The sequence below is a fragment of the Trichomycterus rosablanca genome, chromosome 1, assembly GCF_030014385.1.
Source record: "Trichomycterus rosablanca isolate fTriRos1 chromosome 1, fTriRos1.hap1, whole genome shotgun sequence".
NCBI classification, from domain to species: domain Eukaryota; kingdom Metazoa; phylum Chordata; class Actinopteri; order Siluriformes; family Trichomycteridae; genus Trichomycterus; species Trichomycterus rosablanca.
The window spans coordinates 55,243,999-55,269,118 of NC_085988.1; the positions used below are offsets into that span (position 1 = coordinate 55,243,999).

Sequence of the window (25,120 nt, forward strand, 5' to 3'; positions counted from 1 at the left end):
TCACAGACATTTCCAAAGGGCTTTTTAAAATGAGAGAAACAAGATCTGCAAGAACAAATATTTACCATTTCATTACTCAAACAGCCTAAGCACCGGGCCAAGTGCAAAGTGGGAAAAGTCTCCACAAATGTCACGGAAAGCGCATGTAATGGAAGCTCAATTTTTAAATTACATTTAGACAATTAGAAAAAGCCCTGAAGCTAGTGCAGAGAGTATGTGCTCAAATGCTTTAGCCATGTGTGAGTGTATACATGAGAAAAAAGGCAAATGTCACCAGACTAAGGAAAATATCAAGGTGGGAAGTGTGTATATGCATGTATATAATTAAAAACAAGAAAAAAAGTGGCCCTTTCAGTATTTGTGACAAACATACACTGAATGTGGTTGTATTAAATAGTATGTCCAATTAGAGAACCAGCAAAGATATCACTACTTTCCCAATATACTTTTAATATGGCTGAATGATAAGAATATACACCAATCAGCCATAACATTAAAACCACCTCCTTGTTTCTACACTCACTGCCCATTTTATCAGCTCCACTTACCATATAAAAGCACTTTATAGTTCTACAATTACTGACTGTAGTCCATATGTTTCTCTGCATGCTTTGTTAGCCCCCTTTCATGCTGTTCTTCAATGGTCAGGACTCTCCCAGGACCACCACAGAGCAGGTATTATTTGGGTGGTGGATCATTCTCAGCACAGCAGTGACACTGACATGGTGGTGGTGTGTTAGTGTGTGTTGTGCTGGTATGAGTGGATCAGACACAGCAGCGCTGCTGGAGTTTTTAAACACCTCACTATCACTGATGGACTTAGAATAGTCCACCAACCAAAAATATCCAGCCAACAGCGGCCTGTGGGCACTGATGAAGGTCTAGAAGATGACCAACTCAAACAGCTGCTCAGTGGTGGTCCTTGCCATTGAAAAACAGGGTAAAAGCAAGCTAAAAAAGCATTCAGAGAAACCTATGGACTACAGTCAGTAATTGTAGAACTACAAAGTGATTCTATATGGTAAGTGGAGCTGATAAAATGGACAGTGAGTGTAGAAACAAGGAGGTGGTTTTAATGTTATGGCTGATTAGTGTATACCTAATACAATTTATAGAACTAAATATTTGTAAATAATTAAAGCTCTGACGTGAACTGTTACTAAACAGTGCTAATTAGGTACTACAAGTTTGATTTCCATAAGACACAAAGGTCAGGTAGGTAAGATGCTCAGTGTGAAAACACCTTAAGAGAGCTTTTCCCTGCCACTGTCACCCTGTGGTTTTCTGTAACTGCTTTAAAACAGTACATTATTGAAAAGAGGGCAACACAAATCAATTCGAATTGAATTCGACACTCTGAATCATGTGTGGTAAAGCGTAAACCATGCTCGACACAGTGGCACGGGCGCATTGCGAGTAAACACTTGCCACCAAATCATGGAGAAAATGTCTGCACACACTATTGTTCGTAAGGAACGCAACCTCTTAGTCCCAATCCTAATCCATCACCCTCACTTACATCAAGAGCTTCCTCTGCACACAAAACAAGAGCTATGGGAGGCATGGGGGGAAAATAGAAACAACAAAAGGAAGAAGGATTTGTCTCAAAGTTAGCATCAGTAAGGATTTCATCACTGGCTGAGCATTCAGGCATGTGTTAATCAGCAAACAATGCAATTCAGGATGTCATATCTGGTTACAATCCTCCCAGAAAGTCCACACAGACTTTTTGTAAAAGTGGTTTCTTGCTGGTAAGACAGTCGTGTGGCATTCATGTTTCTGCATGAGCAAACCTGCCCCCAGAGATCTCTTGTAAGAGCTGTGAGGATTTCCTCAAAGCAGTACAGGGGGCAAGGACATAAACACAGCATAATATTGCATATGGTGGAACGACCTCTCATACTGTAATGCCACACCAAAGTTTTTGTTTGTTTATTAGGATTTTAACGTCGTGTTTCACACTTCTGGTTACATTCATGAAAGAAACGGTAGTTACTCATTACACAAGGTTCATTAGTTCACAAGGTTCTATCAAACACAGGGGCGGCATGGTGGCTAAGTGGGTAGCACTGTCGCCTCACAGCAAGAAGGTCCTGGGTTCGATCCCCAGGTGGGGCGGTCTGGGTCCTTTCTGTGTGGAGTTTGCATGTTCTCCCCGTGTCTGCGTGGGTTTACTCCGGGAGCTCCGGTTTCCTCCCACAGTCCAAAAACATGCAAGTGAGGTAAACTGGAGACACTAAATTGTCCATGACTGTGTTTGATATAAACTTGTGAACTGATGAACCTTGTGTAAAGATAAACTACCGTTTCCTGTCATGAATGTAACCAAAAGTGTAAAACATGACGTTAAAATCCTAATAAACAAATAAACAAATATCAAACACAGTCATGGACAATTTAGTGTCTCCAATTCACCTCACTTGCATGTCTTTGGACTGTGGGAGGAAACAGGAGCACCCGGAGGAAACCCACAGACACGGGGAGAACATGCAAACTCCACACAGAAAGGACCCGGACCGACCCACCCGGGGATCGAACCCAGGACCTTCTTGCTGTGAGGCGACAGTGCTACCCACTAAGCCACCGCGCCGCCCCCACACTAAAGTGACCTGTTTGCGTGTAGGTGACTGTGGAAGTCATGCTGACATCATGTGTGATGCACAAACTGATCATGCAATGTTTTGTGGTATCTAAACAAACATTAGACCCTGATTTAGTCATGAATATGATTTTAAAGGGTAGGCAAAAGGCAAAATAGCTTCACAAACTGAAGCACGGGACAGAATTTGACCTTCATTTACATTAAAGATAAGACAAAAGACTTTTATTGCTTTTTCACCCAGGTTTAAAGTTTTTGTAGGGTAAAACATGTCCATCTTTTGATCTGTAAAATTAATAATCCCCCACAAGGACAAAGGGAGAAGGAGAAAAAAGCTGACTGAAATGATATTAAAGGCATGAATTATTTTTCAGGCACTGACACCACTTCTGAACAAGAGAAAATTGACCTTTAAAAAAGGAAAAGAAAAATAAATTGAAAAACTGGAAAATTACATAAATAAGTAAAGCTTTTGATAAACAAACAAAAATATTACATACATACATGCATACATATTATGCATATTACACCGACCAGGCATAAGATTATGACCCCTGAATAACAATGATTATCTCTTCATCACAGCACCTGTTAGTGGGTGGGATATATTAGGCAGCAAGTGAACATTTCATCCTCAAAGTTGAAGCAGGAAAAATGAGCAAGGGTAAGGATTTGAGTGAGTTTGACAAGGGCCAAATTGTGATGGCTAGATGACTGGGTCAGAGCATCTCCAAAACTGCAGCTCATGTGGGGTGTTCCCGGTCTGCAGTGGTCAGTATCTATCAAAAGTGGTCCAAGGAATAAACAGTGCTAAACCGGCGACAGGGTCATGGGCAGCCAAGGCTCACTGATGCACGTTGGGAGCGAAGGCTGGCCCGTGTGGTCCGATCCAACAGACGAGCTACTGTAGCTTAAATTGCTGAAGAAGTTAATGCTGGTTCTGATAGAAAGGTGTCAGAATACACAGTGCATCACAGTTTGTTGCGTATAGGGCTGCATAGTCGCAGACCACTCGGGGTGCCCATGCTGACCCCTGTCCACCGCTGAAAGCGCCAACAATGGCACCAGGATGCACTATGGGAAGAAGGCAAGCCGGCGGAGGCAGTGTGATGCTTTGGGAAACGTTCAGCTGGGAAACCTCGGGTCCTGCCATCCATGTGGATGTTACTTTGACGTGTACTACCTACTTAAGCATTGTTGCAGACCATGTACACCCTTTCATGGAAACAGTATTTTTTTCAGGAGGATAATGCACCCTGCCACAAAGCAAAAATGGTTCAGGAATGGTTTGAGGAGCACAACAACGAGTTTGAGGTGTTGACTTGGTCTCCAAATTCCCAAGATCTCAATCCAATTCAGCATCTGTGGAATGTGCTGGATAAACAAGTCCGATCCATGGAGGCCCCACCTCACAACTTACAGGAGTTAATGGATCTGCTGCTAACTTCTTGGTGGCAGATACCACAGCACACCTTCAGGGGTCTAGTGAAGTCCATGCCTCGACGGGTCAGGCTGTTTTGGCAGCAAAAGGGGGACCAAAACTATATTAGGAAGGTGGTCATAATGATATGCCTCATCTGTTTATATTATAAAGCACATACAGTCCCATCCTCAGCCCAGCAGGGAACATTGGCTTCTGGAGTGCAAGTCTGGGCACTTCTAGGGGGTGTTTTCTGGCTCACTTGTGCAATCTAGTAGTTAAGAAACCCTGCTATATACTTTGCTTTAGAGCTGTTAGCAGAGAGCAAAAAGTGGTAGGTATTCTCTAGCCACTTTGTGTTTTTTTCTCCTCCATTAGCCCCTGGTTTCCACACACTCATATTAGAGTGTCTGACAAGAGTAAATGGTATTCAACACCATAAAACTAGAAAGAAAACTACATTATAATAAAAACACCACAGAAGTGTAAATTACACATTATAATTATGTTGTAATAATAATAACATTATTAATGTTAATAATAATATGTAATGAGTTTAATATGAACACCTTCAATTAAGAGGAAAATGCTACAAATCACAATTCAAATGGACATTCTAATTTATGTGATGTATGCATGGTCATTTGAAAAACCGCTGCCCTTATATGGTAAATAAAGGTAATCCTTTTTTTTAATCCTCTCATGTGCAAGGGTGTCAAACACACACGACTCGAGGCATAGCAATTGGTGGTGTGTGTGACATGATTACCAGTACACAGCTTCACCTCCTTGAAGGCTGTATATCATTTAAATACGAACCCATAACATCCCCACATTTCTCATCCTATATTTAGCACAAGCACTACTCTGCCATGTTAACATTTTTTAAGGGTCCGCAGCGCAAGAAATAAACACTCAGTGTGACTTGGATGAGGGGAAAGCCTCGGGGTGCCACATTCAATTAACTCCATGTTGGTACCAGCATGGCGTGTCTACACTAAGCATCACTGAGCATTGCTAACTGCCTTTGAGGTTTGCTTTGTGAATAATACTATAATGCATTTTATCAACTCCAGTGTTTAAAAGTCACCAGCAAAATGCCCAGAGAGTAAAATACTACTTGTAGCATAATCAGGCTTTAGCTTTTTGAATTGTATATGTCAAAGACTATAAAAAATGTTGAGTCACATCCATTTTAACAGGTCAGATTGTCATGTATAGCCTAGCTAAAGATGCACTGGTCAAAAGTATATGCTGTAACTGTAAAGATGAAAGATCAAACACCAATGACTGCTCATAAGCAAAGCGGAAGTTCAACCAGTATGTGGTACAAAGCACAGTGTCACTGGACTCAGAAACGCTTTGACATTCTTACACATAAAGCTGGGTTTAATGGATGCAAGAAAATCACAACTGCCTAAATTCATTGTTCAAAAGGTTAAGGTTTGGTGGGGGATTCATTCAGCATAAAATTAATACATAATTGTGGAAATATTTTTTTTACAGACTCCCTGTAACCACTATTTTTCTGGTCAGGGTCATGGCAGGTCCGGTTCCATTGGGAAACACTAAGCGCAAGTCAGACATCTATGGCCAGCTTTCATCTATCTCCCCAAACATAGTGAATCACGTCTGTGTGGATGGCCAATCGCTCTGGATAAGCGCGTCTGCTAAATGCCGAAAATCTAAATGTAATGTGTTATGTTTCAAAATCTAAAGAAAAATTGTCATGCTACAGCAGCAAACATCCATCCACTCCACAAGATGCTCATGGTTTTGAATGCATGTTTTGGGTGGTCATGTGCTCATACATTTTTGGAATTTAGTGTACCACTAAAATAAAAGGATAAATCAAGGATATTTTTAATCTGCCTATTTCTCTCCTCTTTTAAGACGTTGTCAATTGCCAGTCATTGCCAGTGGTTACGCAACAGGAACCGATCTAGGGATGAGGTAAGGATCAGGACTAGCAAGTGATTCTTTATAGACTCATGCAGCCAGCCAATAGCATCTTGATTTTCTGCTGCTCATGCAACGTCAACAGGCATGATTAAAGAAGGGTGCTTCCAACCCACTATTAATAACATGAGCTTACGTATTTTTGGGGTTGGCTGACAATGCCTGATTCATTGGTATAAGAGGAATGCTGTTTCCTCTACCAAGACAGGATGGTCAATCATGAACAGCCTGTGCCATGGACTAGTCTTTGATTTGAGAGGTCCGAGCTATTTTATTTATTTATTAGCAATGTTTTACACACTTTGTTTTACACACATGACAATTTACACAAGATTCATCAGTTCGCAAGTTTAATGTCAAACACGGTCATGGACAATTTAGTATCTCCATATCACCTCACTTGCATGTCTTTGGACTGTGGGAGGAAACCTGAGCTCCCAGAGGAAACCACGCAGACACAGGGAAAACATGAAAACTCCACACAGAAAGGGCCCGGACAGCTCCACCTGGGGATCGAACCCTGGACCTGACTTGAGAGGTCCGGACTAAGAGGCGAATAGATAATCTGCTGTATAACTTGAAATCTGGAGACTACAAGAATTGGAAGATCTTGCAATAATAGTTTACTAGCTTTCCATGCATAATAGTTTGATAGCGCTCATAAAACAGGGCACCAGAATTCAGGCAAGTCTTATAAATAAAAGAGGAGGAGGCATTGTGCAACAAACCAATGACACACATTACCTTAATTCAATATGCTAACTGTGGAGCTCCCACTGACAAAAGGGATTATGAATGGATCAAATCAAATAAAGCCCACAATGCTATTTTAACTAACGGCAGTGAGAATATGCTCTTGCTGGGAGGCAGTGTAAGAGCAGTAGCAAGAAGGATCATCTCTGGTGGGGCTTAATTTCTCTTCGCCAGACAGTATGGTTGGGGGGAGAAAAAAAAAAATAGATTGCTTTTCACTAGCTGTGTGAAACAAAAAAAATAGAAAACTTTTGTTACACTCAGTGGCAGTGTAAGTGTGAACAGAAGAAAAATGTGCTTGCTGTATTCATATTTACTCTCAAAATGCTCTCAAATTCAAGGGACAGTATTGACTGAATTTATTTAATTAAAAATAAAAATAATTGCCCCCCATGAGTCACTCTGAAGAGTTTAATGTCAGAGAAAAGTTTGAGGCGTAGCTCTTGCATGGACTCCAACCTTTTTCTCAGCTGGGCGGAAGCCTCAGGGGAAAAGCTGCTGTATCTAATTGAGTAATTCTTGTGATTTGGTGTGTCATTCTCCATCTGACACAGCCGACCTTATAAATTGTTAACCTGTATTTGGGTTCCAGTCACGTCAGCAAGCTGATGGCAGGTTAAAAAGGGCTCTGCCAAGTAAAACGAGCAAGGAAGGCGACTAAGCCGAAAAGATGATGCAACTGTCAGAAAAAATATCAAAACCAGTCCACAAAAACTGAACCTGCTCATGTTCCTGTTAAGATGGTAGTTAATCAAAAGGCCCAGGGAAAAACAAGGAACTGGGAGTAGAATCTCAAAGAAATGTGATTTACAACAGGACTGAAAGCAACAACCTGAGGCTATGTCTGGCAAATTCCTGAATCTGAATTTGAAACTTGATGAAGAAAACTGTAAAGTCTCTGAGGTACTGAGGTGCTCCGAGGTGCTCATTGTTTTAAATGCTATAGCTACACATCGCTCCAAGCTAAGCAGATAAAACTCTGACTCTATTGTTACCTTTGTGGAAAAGATGCTCAGAGAATCTCAAGATTGTCATCATATGTAATCTACAGACTAATCAAACCCTGTTCCACAACCCCTGCGGGGGCTCAGCTGAGATTGCAACCGGTTACATTTCTTAGCAACAGAATGAACAAAAAAGATGAGTTAAACTGTAATTTAGATGTACAACGCTTAGGTTTACACAAGTAAAATGTGTATGCTAATAATCATCATCATCATCTCTGCATTAGGCTTAAGTAACTGATTTCTAAATTTTAATATAATGTTTACAGCATATAGTGTGCAATGCTAGTTTATGAAAAATAAACAATGTCATTTAATATACAGTTTGTAATTAACATTGGAGTTGATTTGTTTTTTTGATAATTCTGTAACTGTATTAGTCATACACAACCCCTAATCAGAAAAAGCTGGTATAGTATGGAAATTGAAAATGGAATTTTTTTACACTAACTTTTATTTAATTGCAGGCAAAAAGTTGGGACGGGGCAATTCAGGGCGAGTAATAAGGTAAGGAGGAAAAAAAAAATATAATTTTAAACAGGTGATGTCAACAGGAGAAAAGCAGTATCCATTAAAGGAGTTTTAGAGCAAAGATGGGCAGGGGATCTCCAGTATGTCAATAAATGCATAAATGTATGTCAATAAATGCAGAAAATTATTGGAATGTTTATATAACCACATGGGCAAGAGATTACTTTGGCAAATCTTTGTCAAGCACTACAATACAGAGTTAGATTCACAAATACGCAAAGCACACATTTTACTGTTCAAAAAAGAACCCTTATGTAAACCACTGAGTCAAGTTCTCTGAGCTCTGAGGCATTTGGGATGGACCATCACATGTGTTGATGTCAGACGAATCAGTCTTTCAGATCTTTTTGGAACAAATGAAGGCCGTATGCTCTAGACCAAAGACAAAAAATACCATTCAGACTGTAAGTCCAGAAGCTGGGGTCTGTGATGGTATTGGGTCGTGTCAGTGCCCTTGGTAAAAATAATGTACACTTCTGTGGTGTGACATGTTTTTTGGGCCTTTATTTAACTAACAAAAGTACAAAGTACAAAGATTTCCAAAGGTTCTCACCAATCACCTTAATTGTATTTTGTAAAAAAAAGAATGTAGAATTTGATGCCTGGAACACACTCAAAAGATGGGATGGCATGTTCACCTCAGTGTTGCATCTCTTTCCTATATATTCCATTTTTAATGATTTGGGAACTAAGGAAACTAATTGTTGCAGTATTGCAAGTGGAATTTTTGACCGTTCTTGGTTGATACAAGACTGATCCAAAAGTATGTGATCACCATTGTATGATTCTGGCAGGCCAGGCAAGCACACACACTCTGTGCCTACAAAGCCACACTGTTGTACCGAGTGCAGAATAAGGCCTGAAATTGTCTTGCTGGGACATGTGAAGCAGCATATGTCTAAAATTCCTATATACGTCTCCATATCACCATGAGAGATCGCGATCCTTTTCGTCTTTGGAACGGAGAACTAAATTTTCCCCAAAAGAAAGAGTTGAAACATGGACTCATCTGACCACAGAAGTTGTCCAATGTTTATCGGTCCATAGGACCAACATATAGATTTTTGAACAAAAGAGCTTCATTCTGACCCTGCTGTGACAACAGTTTTCTGAAGTCAATATGGTTATATTTAATCACAGTAGAATTTCACACAGTAAGGTTTGAAGGTCATGCACAGGCCTTGAAGGACATGCAAATTCAACAGTGGTTTCAGACCTTAGCAATTTTGCATCAAATGTTCTTTTTAACAGATAATTCAACAAATAATTTGTCATGATTTCCCCCACTTATTGTGAAATGTTTAAAAGCAATGTTACACGAATGGTCTATACAATTTTACTCTTATTCTGCGTGTCTCAACAATTTTTTAAATTTGTTAATATTTACAAAATACAACCAATTTGGTAACTTAGTTTAGGGACTGCATGCTGGAGGAACATTTACCTTTGTAGTCCACTAATAGTATAGAAGTAATTAGTTTTAGTTGCCATTATTAACACCACCAACATTTTCCTACTTACCCAAACTAGTAACTCCTTTGTTTGAAAGTAAAATTGTTATTCCTTTTTTTAATAATAATGAAAAGAGTGCTTTGCAATTGCCATGGTGACAGCCACCAGTACAGCTTGATCTTTCAATGTGAAAATAAATAAATGATATAAGAAGGTTTACACTTAATGGAGAGCTTTTGCTATGCTTTTGGGTGGCAACTGAATGCAATTCGGGATATGAATACATTCAGAACAGAATTAAAAAAGCAGTGTTTATCAAAAAAAATCAGAAAAAAAAAATCAATGAACTAAAAAATTAATGCTTTCATCCCACTTAACTCAGGCCTGACTTAGACAAAAAATTCCCATGATTAATTGATGATAGTATTCATTTAACCCCAAGTGAGAATGTGTGGGTGGAAAACCACAGGATTTAAAATTTTATCATTCTAGCTTCCTTAAAGCTTTAATTATCTTGGTTTAGCCAGGTGTTTAAATGGCTGACTTGGTAAAAGCCTACGCAAAACATACTAACCTAACTGCAGAACCAAAAACCAAGTTGTCCTTAGAGAGCTTCAGAAGCATATGAATATATTCTTAAATCACTCCAACCCCCAAGAGACATGGTAATCATTTAATGATCTGGTGCATCACTAAAATTGTGGGGGAAATGAACTAGGTTATTTGGCCAATCATCTGTGGTCATTAAGATGGTGTTGCAGAAGTGCTACTGTAAGCTGGCATTCTGGAAGACATGAAGCTCTCTGGCTCCTATCCGGTTGGATTCGACCCAAAAAAGAAATGAGAAGGAAACGGGAGTGAAAATGGATTATACTTCAATGGTGCGCATGAGGGATATGCTCTGGTCGAATGCCAGAATTAGGCACACTGAGCCTGTGATAGTGCGGGCAAGCTAAGGAAGGCTGGACCTTCAACCACTGCCAGAATCCTACAGCATATAGCACTGCAGAAAGTGCTCAGGACATAAAGAATATAAAGGACTGGTATAAATAGCCATCACTGCAAGCCACCAAACTGTGCTTAGCAACTATCACTAGGCATCAAAGTAGACTGATTATTCAAAATAATGTCTAGGCTCCAGATGAACACCATGTGTGGCTGTAATATCTGTGAGCAATCAGTTTTTCAAGCTATTACAAACTCCTGCTTATCCTGGTGTTTTGTACATGCGGACAGCAGACAATAATTAAACTATTATAAGACGAAATTTTGATTTGTTTGTGCCTATTTAAGACTAGCCCACACTGTGGCTTAGTCACTTGTAGTCATCCTTCGGTTTCCATTGCATACTTTGAAGATGTAATTAAATTTCCTGTTAAAAAGATACAAAAATATGTCCCCTTGACAATACTACACCATACACACAAGGTCATACCTTATAAACACACCAGAACCTCCACATAACTGGCTGAATTATTAATTATATAAACATCTAACAAACACTTACAGCAAGGAATTATTGGTAAAATTATTTGAGTGATAGTCTGCATCTTGGATAAAAATAGAGACAAGTGTTCAGTCAGTCAGTCAGTTATTAAAAATAAACATAATAATTAAAAATAAAATGTTACTCCCGTATAACTTTTAATGATTATATTTCCAGTACAGATACACAACAACTTTGCACGTATGCACAGATCAACAAGCATAAAGAGCAAGGTTAAAAGGCAAAAGTGTTTTATTTGTGCATTGTTCTTTTTTTTGCATTTTCCCCCAATCTAGTTGTATCCAATTACCCTATTGCATTAATTATTAATTAATAATGAAGAATCCCCTACGGCCCCCCCCCTTGAACAACAACCAATCGTTGTTTTTGTAGGAGCCCAAATCATCTGTGCATTCTAATTCCTCCAGATGCTTGTTTTTAAATTTTAGATGCACATCACTGTGCTGCTTTTTCTCAAGAGGAGTTTTGCATGACGTGTAAACTCAAAGATGAATGTGTTGCAGTTTATAGCTTACTGTTCTACTGTTTTAGGAAACTAGTGACTGATGACTTTTTTTCTTAGCTTCGGTTATTATTAGTTTGACAGCATTTTTGGAATGGCTCGCTAATTATGGTTGTCAAACCAACAGCAAGGTGTTTGATAAAACCAGGTGCAAAATTTCAACTATTCAGAAGTAGCTTTGTGGTTTTGTTACACCTATATTGAGAAATATTTGCCCTCAGAAGACCCATGTTTATTATCATTCTTGAGTAATACGTACAAAAACAAAAGACGTGTGTACATGTTCTTGTGTTCATTTAACTATTGCTGAAATCCAATTTATTGCAGATAAAACACTCAGTGAAAATCAATAACAGATAAGCAAAACAGAGCGATGGAGAGAAAAAGAAGGATGAGGTGAGTATGAGCAATCAGAGTGGTGAAAATTGGAATCATAATCTGAAATACTGAACAGAAACTTGCAGCACTGGATCTGGGATATCATCAAGAACCTGCCAACTTAGACCAAACTAAGTAATGAGATTAGGCTGTTAGATGGAAAGTTCCTTCTTTTTATGCCTATTTTATTTTATTACCTTTCACAAAAGACCCTTGGGGATATTGTGGTGCTACAAGATGCTGTGTTTAATGTTGCAGTAAAACAAACACTTGCAACCAGTTTACCCAAATTAATTTTCTGTGTAGTGCCCATTGTTATCTCGGAGGTTTGAAAAAGCTCTACGGTTGTGGATGCCAAAGTCAATTGTCTTAATCTTTAAAGAAGTAGTCAACAAAATGACCAACCCACACATGACTAGAAACCATTTAATCTTCATGAACATGATGAATCTTTCTCTTACATATGCATTGCACAAAGCAACCTGCTGTTAATATGCCGTACAACCAAAGCAAATGAGAGTTAAGGGCCTTGCTCAGGGTGCTTGAAACCCATAAACTTGCATCTGGTACCTAAAGCACCCAAATAGTCCAGTTTTTTAATTGCTGAGCCACCACTCCCCAAAAAGGCTGTTTGTAATGCTGTATACACAGTGACCTTCGATGTAACCAATAAAACCCAGACGAAACACGATTTTTGTTCATAAATATAACCACAAGCAGCGATCAAGGACCAAGCACTCAATAACAATACCAGAGAGGCTTATTCGATTGAGCTATTAAAAATACAAGACTGACACAGAATTCAATTGTTGTAACAATGCCTGATAAAAATCTATTGAAATTTTATTGACTGACGTGCGTTTTTTTTAAAGTGATCAAGTCAGCAACAGCACTTGCTTTGTTGTTACTAAGAAGAGGATGATATCAGGACACAGGGTGGTCTCAGGAAAAAGGAAGATCCACCTTTCAGGATACACCTTCAGCTATCAATCCTTCGCAGCATTATCCCCCTAGCTACTCTGGTGTTGGGCTGTGGATTCTCTCCATAGTATCCTCAAAAACATTATAGACTAAGACAAACACAGCATGACCAAAACTATGTAGACGCCTGGCCATTATCTTTATTCCTCTGGGAGTGTGCCTGTTGGAATGTGTCAAGAGCATTCTACAAACTAGATATCTGGTCATGCCCTGATGTTGGACAAGAATGCCTGGCTCACAATCAACGTCTTAATTTATCCCAAAGATATTTAATTGGGTTGAGGTCAGGGCTCCGTCAATGGCCTTTCTCCACAATTAATTCTTCAAACAATGTCCTGCTTTGTGCATGGGGGATACTTGTGCTTTAATTAAAAAGGCTGTTTCTCAAACTGTTGTCTACAAATGTATTTATTTATTAGGATTCCAACGTCAAATTTTATACTTAAAATTTTAAGGTTTAAGGTTAAATTCATAACAGGACTTTACACATTATCAGCTCAGGTGTAATGTCAAACACCACCATGGGTGAATTTCGTATCTCTAATTCACATAACTCAAATGCTTTTGAACTGTGGAGGAAACCGGAGCTCCAGGAGGAAACCCATTCAGACACCGGAAGAACATACAATCTATACACAAAAAGGACCTTCTTACTGTGAGGCGACAGTGCTACCCACTGAGCAACTGCGACTCCTGCCACCAAATGTAAAGAATCTCAGTCATCTGGTTTGGTTCTTCTACCAAAGTGTGTAATCCAGTGTGTAATCGGAACAGCATAGACAATCATGTCCTGACTCATGCCAATGCAATGCCTCTTAATCCAAAGCCATATTGAGGGTCTCTCAGCCGCCTCAATTGTTTCTTTGATGGTTCTTTCTGGCCCATAAGACCCAGGAGGCTATACGCTTTACCAAGGGAGTAGCCAACAAAACCTTTGCATCCAACTTCTATAGGCAGACATGTATCATGCAACACCCCCTCTGGGAACTGTTCCACCAGATCAGCATACTTAGCCTTCTTCCTTTTACTGACCTCCTCTGTTCTCTACTCCCAAGGTATAGTAACCTTGAGCAATAGCACTCGCTTTGTTGTTGCTAAGAAAAGAATGATATCAGGGCACAGGGTGGTCTTTGTGACGCTCTTAGGAAAACAAGATCTACCTTTCAAGATCCACCTTCAGCTGCCAATACTTTGCAGTAGTATCTGCCTAGCTAATCTGGTGTTAATGTTCATACTACGAAAGACAGAATTTGCATTTGCCACTAAACACTAGTAAAACATTCCAGAAGATTTGTTGGACAATCCAGCTGCTTTCTTTCTCCAAATTGCAGATGAGCAATGCAATTTCTCAAGTAACAGTGGTTTTCTCCTTGCTACTCCTTGCTATATTGTGGAGTTAAGAACCTGACTAGCCAAAGCTGAAAACATCCGCAACTCTAAGGATGTTTTACTGAGATTGTTAGTGTCTTCCTGGGACCCCTTGGGAAGATTTAAACAGGGCTTCACCCCAGGGTAGATTCACCACTGTTACACGTTTTCTCTGTTTTGAGATACTCTTCCTATTGTAGATCTGTGGAGTCCCAGAGCCGTAGCATGTTAACCCTTTAAAGTATAAAGTTCAGCCTCTTTGAATTGTGGCCATGTTATTGTAGGAACTTAAGCTGACTCCTTGACTTCTGTGGTGAGGTTTAAGATAAGTGAGACATCTATTCTGCAGGGCTGGCTACAATTAAGCTGTTTTTAATAAGCTAAATGGGCTTACCAATAAAATATGGTTAAAAAAATAAATGAACTAAATGCATAATAGCTTATTAAAAGGTTGATGTTGGTTACTGCTGTTTAAATAAGTGACAAACAACAGCATTATATAGATGAATCAATTTTTCATACTACTGTAGAAAACTGCAAAAAGTTGGCTGAATTAACACATAATACAACCACAAACTCTCCTTAAACGAAAATGACTTGCATGTGTCCATAGCTTGGGCCAATTCGTCTTCATTCCTTTATGTCTTGGTCAGGCTCAATTACTGGAGGTCAGTTAAGGTAAGCCTCTCTACTTTCTCCTCTCTCCTTCAATTATAGAATAAAGGTGAGATTCACACCATTTTTACACCAGAAAGAGGGCCTTAATGAGAACGAATGTCCTCAGAGATCAGTTCATTATGTAATCCCTTCAAACTGGAAAGCTGATGCAGCAAGCTGCTAAAGCCTCGTAGTTCTCTATCGGGAAAGCAATAAAGGAACCTAAACTTCAGCACTGAAAAGGATGGGGGGTCAAAAGGTGGAGGCAAAAATAACAGTGTGGTGCAGTACAATGCCAAAACATACACACTAAACTACATCACTGCTAAACAGTTGATTGGCACAAAACTGGATCAGGAAGAAATAAGCCACACAGGGTGCATTTATATTAACATTTATGGCATTCAGCTGATTCTTTTATTCAAAGTGACTTACAGTGGTGACCAATACAATGCAAACAATTGTGGCAACTTGACAGGTTTGAACCTGAGACCTTCTAATCACTAGTCTAATATCATCTGAGTTAGACGAGGCCATCTAGCCTAGCAAACAGAGTCAGATCACCATTTACTAGTGTTACATGTCCTAGTGGCTCAAAAGCATATTAGAGTGAAGTGAAAATAAAACAAAGAAGCACTTTGCAGTTCTACAATTACTGACTTTAGTCCATCTGTTTCTCTGCATGCTTTGTTAGCCCCCTTTCACGCTGTTCTTCAATGGTCAGAACCACCACAGGACCACTACAGAGCAGGTATATTTAGGTGGTGGGTCATTCTCAGCACTGCAGTGACACTGACATGGTGGTGGTGTGTTAGTGTATGTTGTGCTTGTATGAGTGAATAAGACACAGCAGCGCTGCTGGAGTTTTTAAACACCTCACTGTCCCTGCTGGACTAAGAATAGTCCACCAACAAAAAAATATCCAGCCAACAGCTCCCCATGGGCAGCGTCTTATGACCACTGATGAAGGTCTAGAAGATGACCAACTCAAACAGCAGCAATAGATGAGTGATCGTCTTTGACTTTACATCTACAAAGTGGACCAACTAGGTAGGAGTGTCTAATAGAGTGGACAGTAAGTGGACACAGTATTTAAAAACTCCAGCAGTGCTGCTGTGTCTGATCCACTCATACCAGCACAACACACACTAACACACAACCACCATGTCAGTGTCACTGCAGTGCTGAGAATCATCCACCACCTAAATAATACCTGCTCTGTGGTGGTCCTGTGGGGGTCCTGATCATTGAAGAACAGGGTGAAAGCAGGTAAAAAAAAAAGTATGTAGAGGAACAGATGGACTACAGTCAGTAGTTGTAGAACTACAAAGTGCTTCTATATGGTAAGTGGAGCTGATAAAATGGACAGTGAGTGTAGAAACAAGGAGGTGGTTTTAATGCTATGGCTGATCAGTGTATGTCACTAACTTTAGGTTAGGTTTGGGTAGTTTGTAGTAGTTGTTATAGTGAAAACTTGTCAAAAAGTCATTTGTAGCATCTGATCTTTAAAAATAAATGCCTAAACTGCATCTTGTAGCATCAGTATTTGTCATTTTCGTTAACATATACAGTGTTTATTCCACATTGACTTGAAAAAGCTCTAGGACCATAAATCTAAAACAATGAAGTAATTAAGTATCAAACACGGCTGGCCCGACCAGGGAGCAATGACACAGCAAGTACAAGTGTCGTGTGTGCAAGAGTCACATCCTTTAGAAATTTCCATGCATGGGTTCCGGAAAGGTGACATTGAGATGGGATGATAGGTGTCAGCCAGGGGATCTCGGAGGGAGTGTACACAAGTATAATTGACTTTCTAGGCTGCCGGCTTGTTGAATTAAAAAGTAAATGTAGAGGTGCATATTTCAGGTTGGTTGCTATTCTCAGTGGCTGCCTGCTGATAGCATTGACTTTGTAAGTAAGCTGTGGTTGTTCAGAATGAGAGATAAGGAGGAAGGGAGAAAGAGACAGAGGGACACAAAGAAAGAGAGAGAAGGAGAGAGAGAGATTGCAAGAGCAGAAAAAGAGAGAACAATAAGAGAGCAAGTTTGAGAGAGCAGGGTGATGAACAATTGAACAATTGAAACGCTCATGAACAATTGAACACTACTGTACTGTTAATACTCGGGACACTTGCACATCAAAAACTACCTATTTCATTTATGTAATGGCATACACAGGATTTTCACCTTTACTTCCATTTCATATTTATATATTTTTATATTTTCTATAGTTTTTATATTGCACAAAACTGCACCTTTTTAAAATTACAATGTAAATTGCACATGCTAAATGTTTACAATGTTTTCTATGTTTACAGGTATGAATGTGTGTGTTAGAGAGAGAGTGAGCTGTGTGAATAAGATTGTCTGTATTGTATTTTTCGTGCACTGCAAGCATCTGTGTAACCAAAAACAAATTCCTTGTATGTGTGAGCATACTTGGCCAATAAAGCCCGATTCTGATTCTGATTCTGATAGATTTTAAAGGGAGGACAGAGGCATGCTCTATATTGTCTTTAGCTGTAGATCATATTGATACCACCATGAGGTCTTTCCACCGCTCTCTTTTTCTCTTTCCCTGTGAGTGTGAGGTGAATGAGGGATAGAGGACAAGGGAACAGCTGGCGAGGGTGCTTTTTGTCTGCCAGACCCATCACTTTTTCTTGCTGGTTTAGGCCATAATGAAAATAGAGCGCAAGATAGGGATCACAGGAAAAGAGCTTCATCAATCAGAGTTCAGTAGAGGAGAGAACTGGCTGATAGTGCCAAATCTAGAACTCAATTCCAGCCTCCTTTGCCAAGTCCTGCTTTAGGTTCCACACACAGCATTCTGAAAAAGGTCAATGATGAATAAAAAGGGCGTGTGTGGAAGCAACAAGTTTTAACTTTGATTTAGCTGGATTATAGTTTACAAAGGTTTGGTTTTGAACCTAATTCACATTGAGTCATGTTGGGTAGTGGGATATACGCAATCTCAAAACCAAAACCATAAAACAAACCAGCTTTGCACCATCATTCCTCCTCCACTGAAGTTTATACATGACACTGCATTCGACCATGAAGGATTTTATTACAGGTCCTCTCTTAAACTTAGTTTATCCATCAGACTGCCAGACGGTGAAATGACAGGTAGCAATACAGACTCCAAAACCAGGTTTTGTGCATTGTGATCTTAGGCTTGTGTGCAGAAGTACAGATATGGAATGGCGATATATAAAACTCCAAGTTAAGCACTTCTTATGCTGATGATACTCTGTCTAAAACTTAACTGGGGGATTGCAAACAAGAACAGATAGGCTACGTCCAAAATCGCATACTTAAACAGTACGTACTACATTCCAGGCAGTGTGCACTGCTTGGCCGGTAAAGCAGTATGCTCTTTCAGTACGCAAGTGTGCAGTATGCACCAACCTCAGACGTACTACGTCTGACATCTGACCATCGTCACGTGAAGCATGACGTCTCATTGCCACAGTTATAACAAACAAAATGAATTGTGTCGTTCTCCACAAAGCTACTCATAATGTTATTCAGGGTTGTACGCAATCATAAAATTTACTCCGACTCTGCGCCATCTTTCTTCTTCCGCTTCGAACGCCTTTGCAGCTCTAGTTGAATGATGGTATAGATTATCAGGTCGCAGTGTGCTGTATTGCATACTAAAAAATGGCCACCCATGCAGTAGGTCATTCAATACTTTTTGCATACTGTTTAATGAACACTACATACTAACCGCTCTTGTGTACTGCTTTCGCGTACTGTTCAGTATGGAAGTATGTGATTTCGGACACAGCCATGGTTTTAAAATATCATCGCTTAGCAAACTGACTTAATGGAAAGAGAGCTCAGATGTAACCCATGCTATCAGTAATGTGTGTTTGGAGATTGAATCCAGTCAATAGTCCTGATGAATGTGTGTGGCTAAATGATCAGTTCTGGGTATCAGCAAACATGTTAGTATGTATGTATGTATGTATGTATGTATGTATGTATGTGTGTCTGTGTGTGTGTGTGTATATATACAGTATCTATATATATATAATCTATATCTATCATTCATATATCTATCTTTCTATCTATCTGTCTATATATATATATAATAATAATCTATAATGATGCAGACTCACCTTGTCTTTCCGCTGTCTGGCCACCTCTTCGGCAGACTGCAAAGTTTTGAAATAGGCGCTGCGCTCAGCTGTGAAGTGAACCTTTGAAAGCGAGCTTTCCACCAGTGCCACAGACAGATTTACCCCCTCAATGTGCAGCCAGCCGATGAAGTTGCCTGCCTTATCCATGCTTTCCACCTCGACCTCCACCTAAGAGCAAATGTAATGGATTTGAGATTAGTCAGGAGATTCTGTTACACCAGAAGACCACAGCAAAGAAGCTAGTTTTCAAAAGACAGACAGACCATTGGAGAGCACAAGCTGGATTTTGATTATTCACGACAATCTGCAGTTTGGGTGGTAGGAAAGCCATGCTTTTGGCACGAGCTAACTGACTCACACCACACCACACCACACACACACCACACACAAACACACAGGTCGACTGTCAGCGGATTGCTCATCTCTCTCGCGCAATTAAACATTGGGTCGAGCCTCAGTCCTGTGCTAACTTTAGCCTGACATTTTCAATTAAAGTGTGCACACACACACACAGCTCCGCACACTAATCTCAACTCGACAGTCTCAATTAAAGCACACACTCTTCTACACAGACCTCTAATATATCACATTTGTCTCTGTGCAATTGGACTGTTTATTGGTCAGCAATCACAGAACAATGGCTAGGAGAAAAGAACCGACGTATAAAGAAAGGAAAGACAACAGAACAGATAAAGATAAAATCGAGGGTCTGGAAAATTGGTTACAGCTGCTGCAGCCTTCCAGTCAAAACAGAAAACACGGCTGGGTGTGAAAACTGTCTAGCAAAGGTAAACCACAAAGGCTACAAATAATATATAAAGTTTTAATAGCAATTCATAAATGTTATAAACAAAGAGAAAAACCAGATCTGATATTACCCAGGGGACAAGAGTAGTTATGAAGTTGGAGTTCTAGATCTAGTATGTTTATTTTGTATATAGGGTCGTAACTTCTCCCAGTCATGGGAGAGAGACCCCATCCGGCCTAGTCCCACCCATATCTGAACAACAGGCCAATCGTTGTTCATGTGGCCGCTCAGCCTTAGACGGCAGGCAGAGCTGAGATTCGATACGATGTATTAGAGATCCCAGCTCTGGTTCCAGCATGTGTTTTTACCACTGCGCCACCTGAGCGGCCAGGGTCGTAGCTGACTAATTTAATCCCTTTGTACATGGAAGTGTTTGTTTAATAAATAAAAGACTAATAAATAAAAAAGTAAGGAGGTCATGACTGTATTAAGAAGATGGCAATTTCTTAACAGGTTAGACAAACAAGGCTTATTATCTATGACAATATATAATTATAAACAAATGTCTGTGCCATCATGTTTAATTATTGTAGTTCAAGTCATTTCAACTACTTGCTATGTGTGTTTACATGTAAACAAAGTTTATGTTTTTTAATCATTGATCATTAATCATTAAAAGGGACCCTCGTGCCCAGATTGCGCAGCTGGATATTCCGCAAGCACACCAGCACCGAGATCTCCTCGGTTTGAAACTCCGTGTTGCCACCGGTCGGCTGGGAGCAATCTGGCGGGCATAATTAGCAGTGCCTGCAGCAGATACTAATTGGCCACCGTATCTGCAGGGTGGGGGCCGGACTGTGTGTGGGTGGGTGGGTCTTCATACACTGTGTAAGGACCCTGATTGGCGGAAAAGATGCCTGTGCAGAATGCAGGAGCGAGAAGAGGAGGGCTGTACATGTGCCGGAAGAGGCGTGTACAGTGATGTGCTCTCCTCTGATGCAATCGGGAATCCCTCGGTAGCGGAAGACAAATTGACTGTGCCAAATTGGGAGAAAAATGGGGAGAAAATGCACAAAAAAGGGACCCTAATAAGACCCCATATTTGGATGGTGGCCCATTCAGAGCACTACATGGTAATGTGTGTTGTTCTGCTACCTGTGTAACAGATGCAGCAGTATTGCTGGGATTACAAACACTGTGTACACATACTGGCCTCTTTATTAGGAACACACAGTTTGTCATCAGTTGTACGAGTACAAGTGATGTACAGCTGTTTTTTTTCCCCATGCACAATGTGTTTTTAAGCACTACTCTCCACCAATCCAATTCTATTTTGATTAATAAATGGGGTACAGGGGGTGACAGTGTACAGAGCTGCAATTAGAGCTAAAGTCAGTAAATGTATACACACAAAGCTCATCTGGATAGCATGTTTACCGTACAAATTTTCAATGAATGTACATACCAAACAGGTGTACCTAATAAAGAGCTTGTTAAGTGTACTTCTTCAATAGCTTTTAAACATTTTATGGTTTATGTAGATGAATGGATCTTTTGCATTAAGTGTATACTGTTACAGCACTACTATAAAAATAAATTAAACAGGAAAGGCAACGATTACCTAAAACATTATTGTGGCAGGCCTGACTACAAAATAAAATACAGGCAATTTGTATTGTATGCTCACAAACCGGCAATTAGTAAAATAGATAAAAGCATCTTTACCCTCTATTTAAATGACATAAAACAAAATGTATTCTACACAGCCAATTACGGCACAAACTCTTCCATGTTAAGATATTCCGGGAGTCAAGTAGTTAATGCTTGCGTTTCTTATAGCTCTGGTCTCTGGGGAAATTGGCTGGGAATTACTTGAGAGGCTGAGGCAGCGAATGTAGAGGAAGTAAAAAGCTTTTTAATGAGGGCATAATCGCCACTTTGATTAAAACAGAAGCTTGACAACCAACTTTGCATTATTGGGACAAACAAGTACACCCCCCTCTCCATTGCTGGCTAATGGAAAGCTAATGCTCCCTTGTAGTCTGGATTAGTATTAGTCAACAAAATCAGATTTCGTCTCTTTGGCAAATGCAATTAATGACTTTCTGTGCTCCAAGATTAATTGCTCCCGAATTAATCACTAGTTTTTACGTAAACCAATAGCATTATTATTGGGACAAACAAAACACCCAAACCCACACACTTTTAGCTCGCTGACTTTCATGCATTTTCTATGGGATTTAAATCTGAAATCTAAGGAGGCCACTCCAGGACGTCCCGGACTGATTCCTTAACTAAGTTTTAGTTGGCTTGGATGTATGCTTGACATTTGTCTTGCTGTGAAGTCCAATCACCACCAAGGTTCAACTTCACCACAGAAGGCATAACATTTCTCCTCTAAATGACCTGGTATTTCTGTGAATCCATGACACCAGTCACCTCCACCTCCATGCTTGACCCTGAGGAAAGTACTCTTCTGATAATAAGCCTAGTCTTTCATACTCCAGACACCAAGTTCTTCTATAATATTGAAGTGCAAAATTAATATTTTACAGCAATGTTACACATTTGATTTTTTTTTCTCATATACACATGGCTAAGCTGCATATTTACAATAAATGTAAAGGAATTTACAGGTCCAATCACAATAGAAACTTTAACTTTGGCATGTTCAAGCTAAAACACTTCAGATTTTAGACCAAAGAAAACATTTAAGCTATAACTAACTTGTGATTTAGACTTTTATTTTCCTGTCACTGTGTGAGAGAGCAATAATTGAAGCAAGTTCTGCGAATACTGTGATTATTTTTAAAAAATATTTGGAAGGTCTGATAAACTGTATGATGCTGTATATGGGTCTTCTGCACTGCCGTATTTAATCTATATTATTAAATTTATTCATGTAAAACAATAGAATTTAGTTAAAGCATCGTGTTGAGCATTACACATTTTAATACAGTTGTAATACAGTCAAGGTATTTTTCCCCATAAGGTTGTATGGGAAACCTGTTAATGCGTTTCATGGTCCCGTGGAACTGCATATATTTAAGGCTAATGTAAAATAATGGGGTTGTTTTTGACACATACACTGAAAATAACAAATATAATATAAAAAAACTGAAATAAAAGCTGATTCTTACAATTTCTCAGCACCCAGAGCTGTAACACAAGTTTAAAAGTAAAACAGGAGGAAAATCCAGCTAAACACGGATACATGTGAAGCTTTCGAAGTGTATTTGACGGTTATCCCACACAAATGCAGATTCATCTCATATTCGCACATTGATGACGTATTACCACACTGCTCAAGCCGAGCACTGAACAAAGCGGGAGTTTATTATTCATTTGAAATTAAATAAATCAATTTTAAAAAAACAAACTGAACACGTTGAGTTTAAGGGAACAACATTTCTCGACGAGGGGCGTTGAGTTTCAAAGATGTTGAGTTACAAGCTACCACTATATTACTTTATGTACTTTTGTTTATAAAAATATACTTGTGCCACTTTTGTAGAAAGCAATATGACTTTTTAAATGTGCCCTATACCAATGCTGCTTATTTTATTTTTATATAGGACAAATAAGGGTGCCCAATTATGTGAAGATGATCCTCCTTGTGGTGAATTATCAGTATGGAGCAGAAGAATGAGGATCGATATCGCACTAAATCACTGCTGCAGCTCCAACACACAGGGGTGAGTTCTAGTAATTATCTCTCTCCTACACTGTGCATACTACACTCTCCTGACTATACACTTTGAATACTTAACTATCACGGGCTGTATCCTGCCCAACAAAGAGGCGTAGTGAAGTGCGGTGCAGAAAGCTTTGAGTGTGCTGGAGAGAAAATTAGACAAGTGTAGAGAGAACAAAATGAAAATGATTGTGCATAATTGTAACAAATTGCATTCAGCTGATAAGAGAAGCAATTTTAATACAAAAATGTATTTAATATTGTATGTCAGAAGAAATACCTCACATAACTCTTTTGCAATTGCACACAGAGTCAGATTAAATAAACCGTAATATGTTTGCAATGTAATCTGCAGAAAATTCCACAAATAGAGAAGCTGATGAAAATATCAAGCTGTAAGTCAAATCTTATCATAAACGAGAACTTTTAAATGAGATCAGTGTGCTGTTTTTAACTGTACATTAACCTGAGGGGTTAGTAGTAAACAAGCAGCAGTTACTCTATAAAACCTTTAAACACTGGCTCGATTCCACTGCATTAACTATAAAGTCAAGTGCCTCTGACCTGACTCATTTCAGGTGCTTCTGGTTCAAAAAGCCCATCCAAAAACCCCAGCTAAAGTGTCCAGAAATGCCTATTAGAATAAAAAGCATAGTTGAGGAACTAATAGATATAAATTACATCATACTGAAGCAGACACATTCACTAAATCTATACCTAGGGTTCCAATTTAGCTTCTTATAAATCAGACTTTAAATGCACATTTACATTTGTATAAGAGCTTTCCTAATCATTCGAGAAGCATTTCACTCACAAGCTGAGAAATGGCTCAGTTACTGTGATCCCATCATTTTAGTGCTTTTTCTCTTTTTTTTTTAACAACATCAAGCTATAATTGAGTGGGAAAGCAAACCTCCCTCCTGTGCCCATTTAGCAAGCAGAGAAATGCCTGTAGCGGTAAATGTACTGGGAGAAATGGCAGGCCTGCTGTATATTTATCATGCATTTGCTAGCACCATTCATTTCCACAGTGGTAAAGGCTAAGAGTAAAAAGAGAGAGGAAGGAAAGGCGAGATGTAAAAGTACCACACAGAAGGGGCATGTGCACCGATTTTCTGTCTAAGGCCACTTAGGCTGAATAACATCATTTGCCACATAATGTGAGAACAGTAATGGGAAGGAAATTTGTGCACTACTTGACAACGTCACCAATTCAAGAAGAATGAAGCAGGTCCGTAATGAGGGTAATGAGAACAAATCGCCCTACTGAGCTCCATCAATAACATAACAGCACAAGCCCAAATCGGACAGGAAAGAGAACAGTCATGCCGATATTGCTTTACGCACACGCACGTGCACCTAAAATCAATCACTTTTTATTACATGCCAGCTCAAGATTGTCAGCATGTCATATTAA

The 25,120-nt window shown here is 39.5% G+C and overlaps 1 protein-coding gene across 1 annotated transcript in view; it reads right to left on the reverse strand.

Moving 5' to 3' along the window:
• Positions 1-25,120, reverse strand: part of snd1 (staphylococcal nuclease and tudor domain containing 1) — a 320,334-nt gene that overhangs the window by 75,731 nt on the left and 219,483 nt on the right. The window contains exon 17 of the mRNA XM_062994655.1: positions 19,241-19,429. Within this exon, the coding sequence (XP_062850725.1) occupies positions 19,241-19,429 (189 nt within the window). The remainder of the gene's footprint in view (positions 1-19,240; positions 19,430-25,120) is intronic.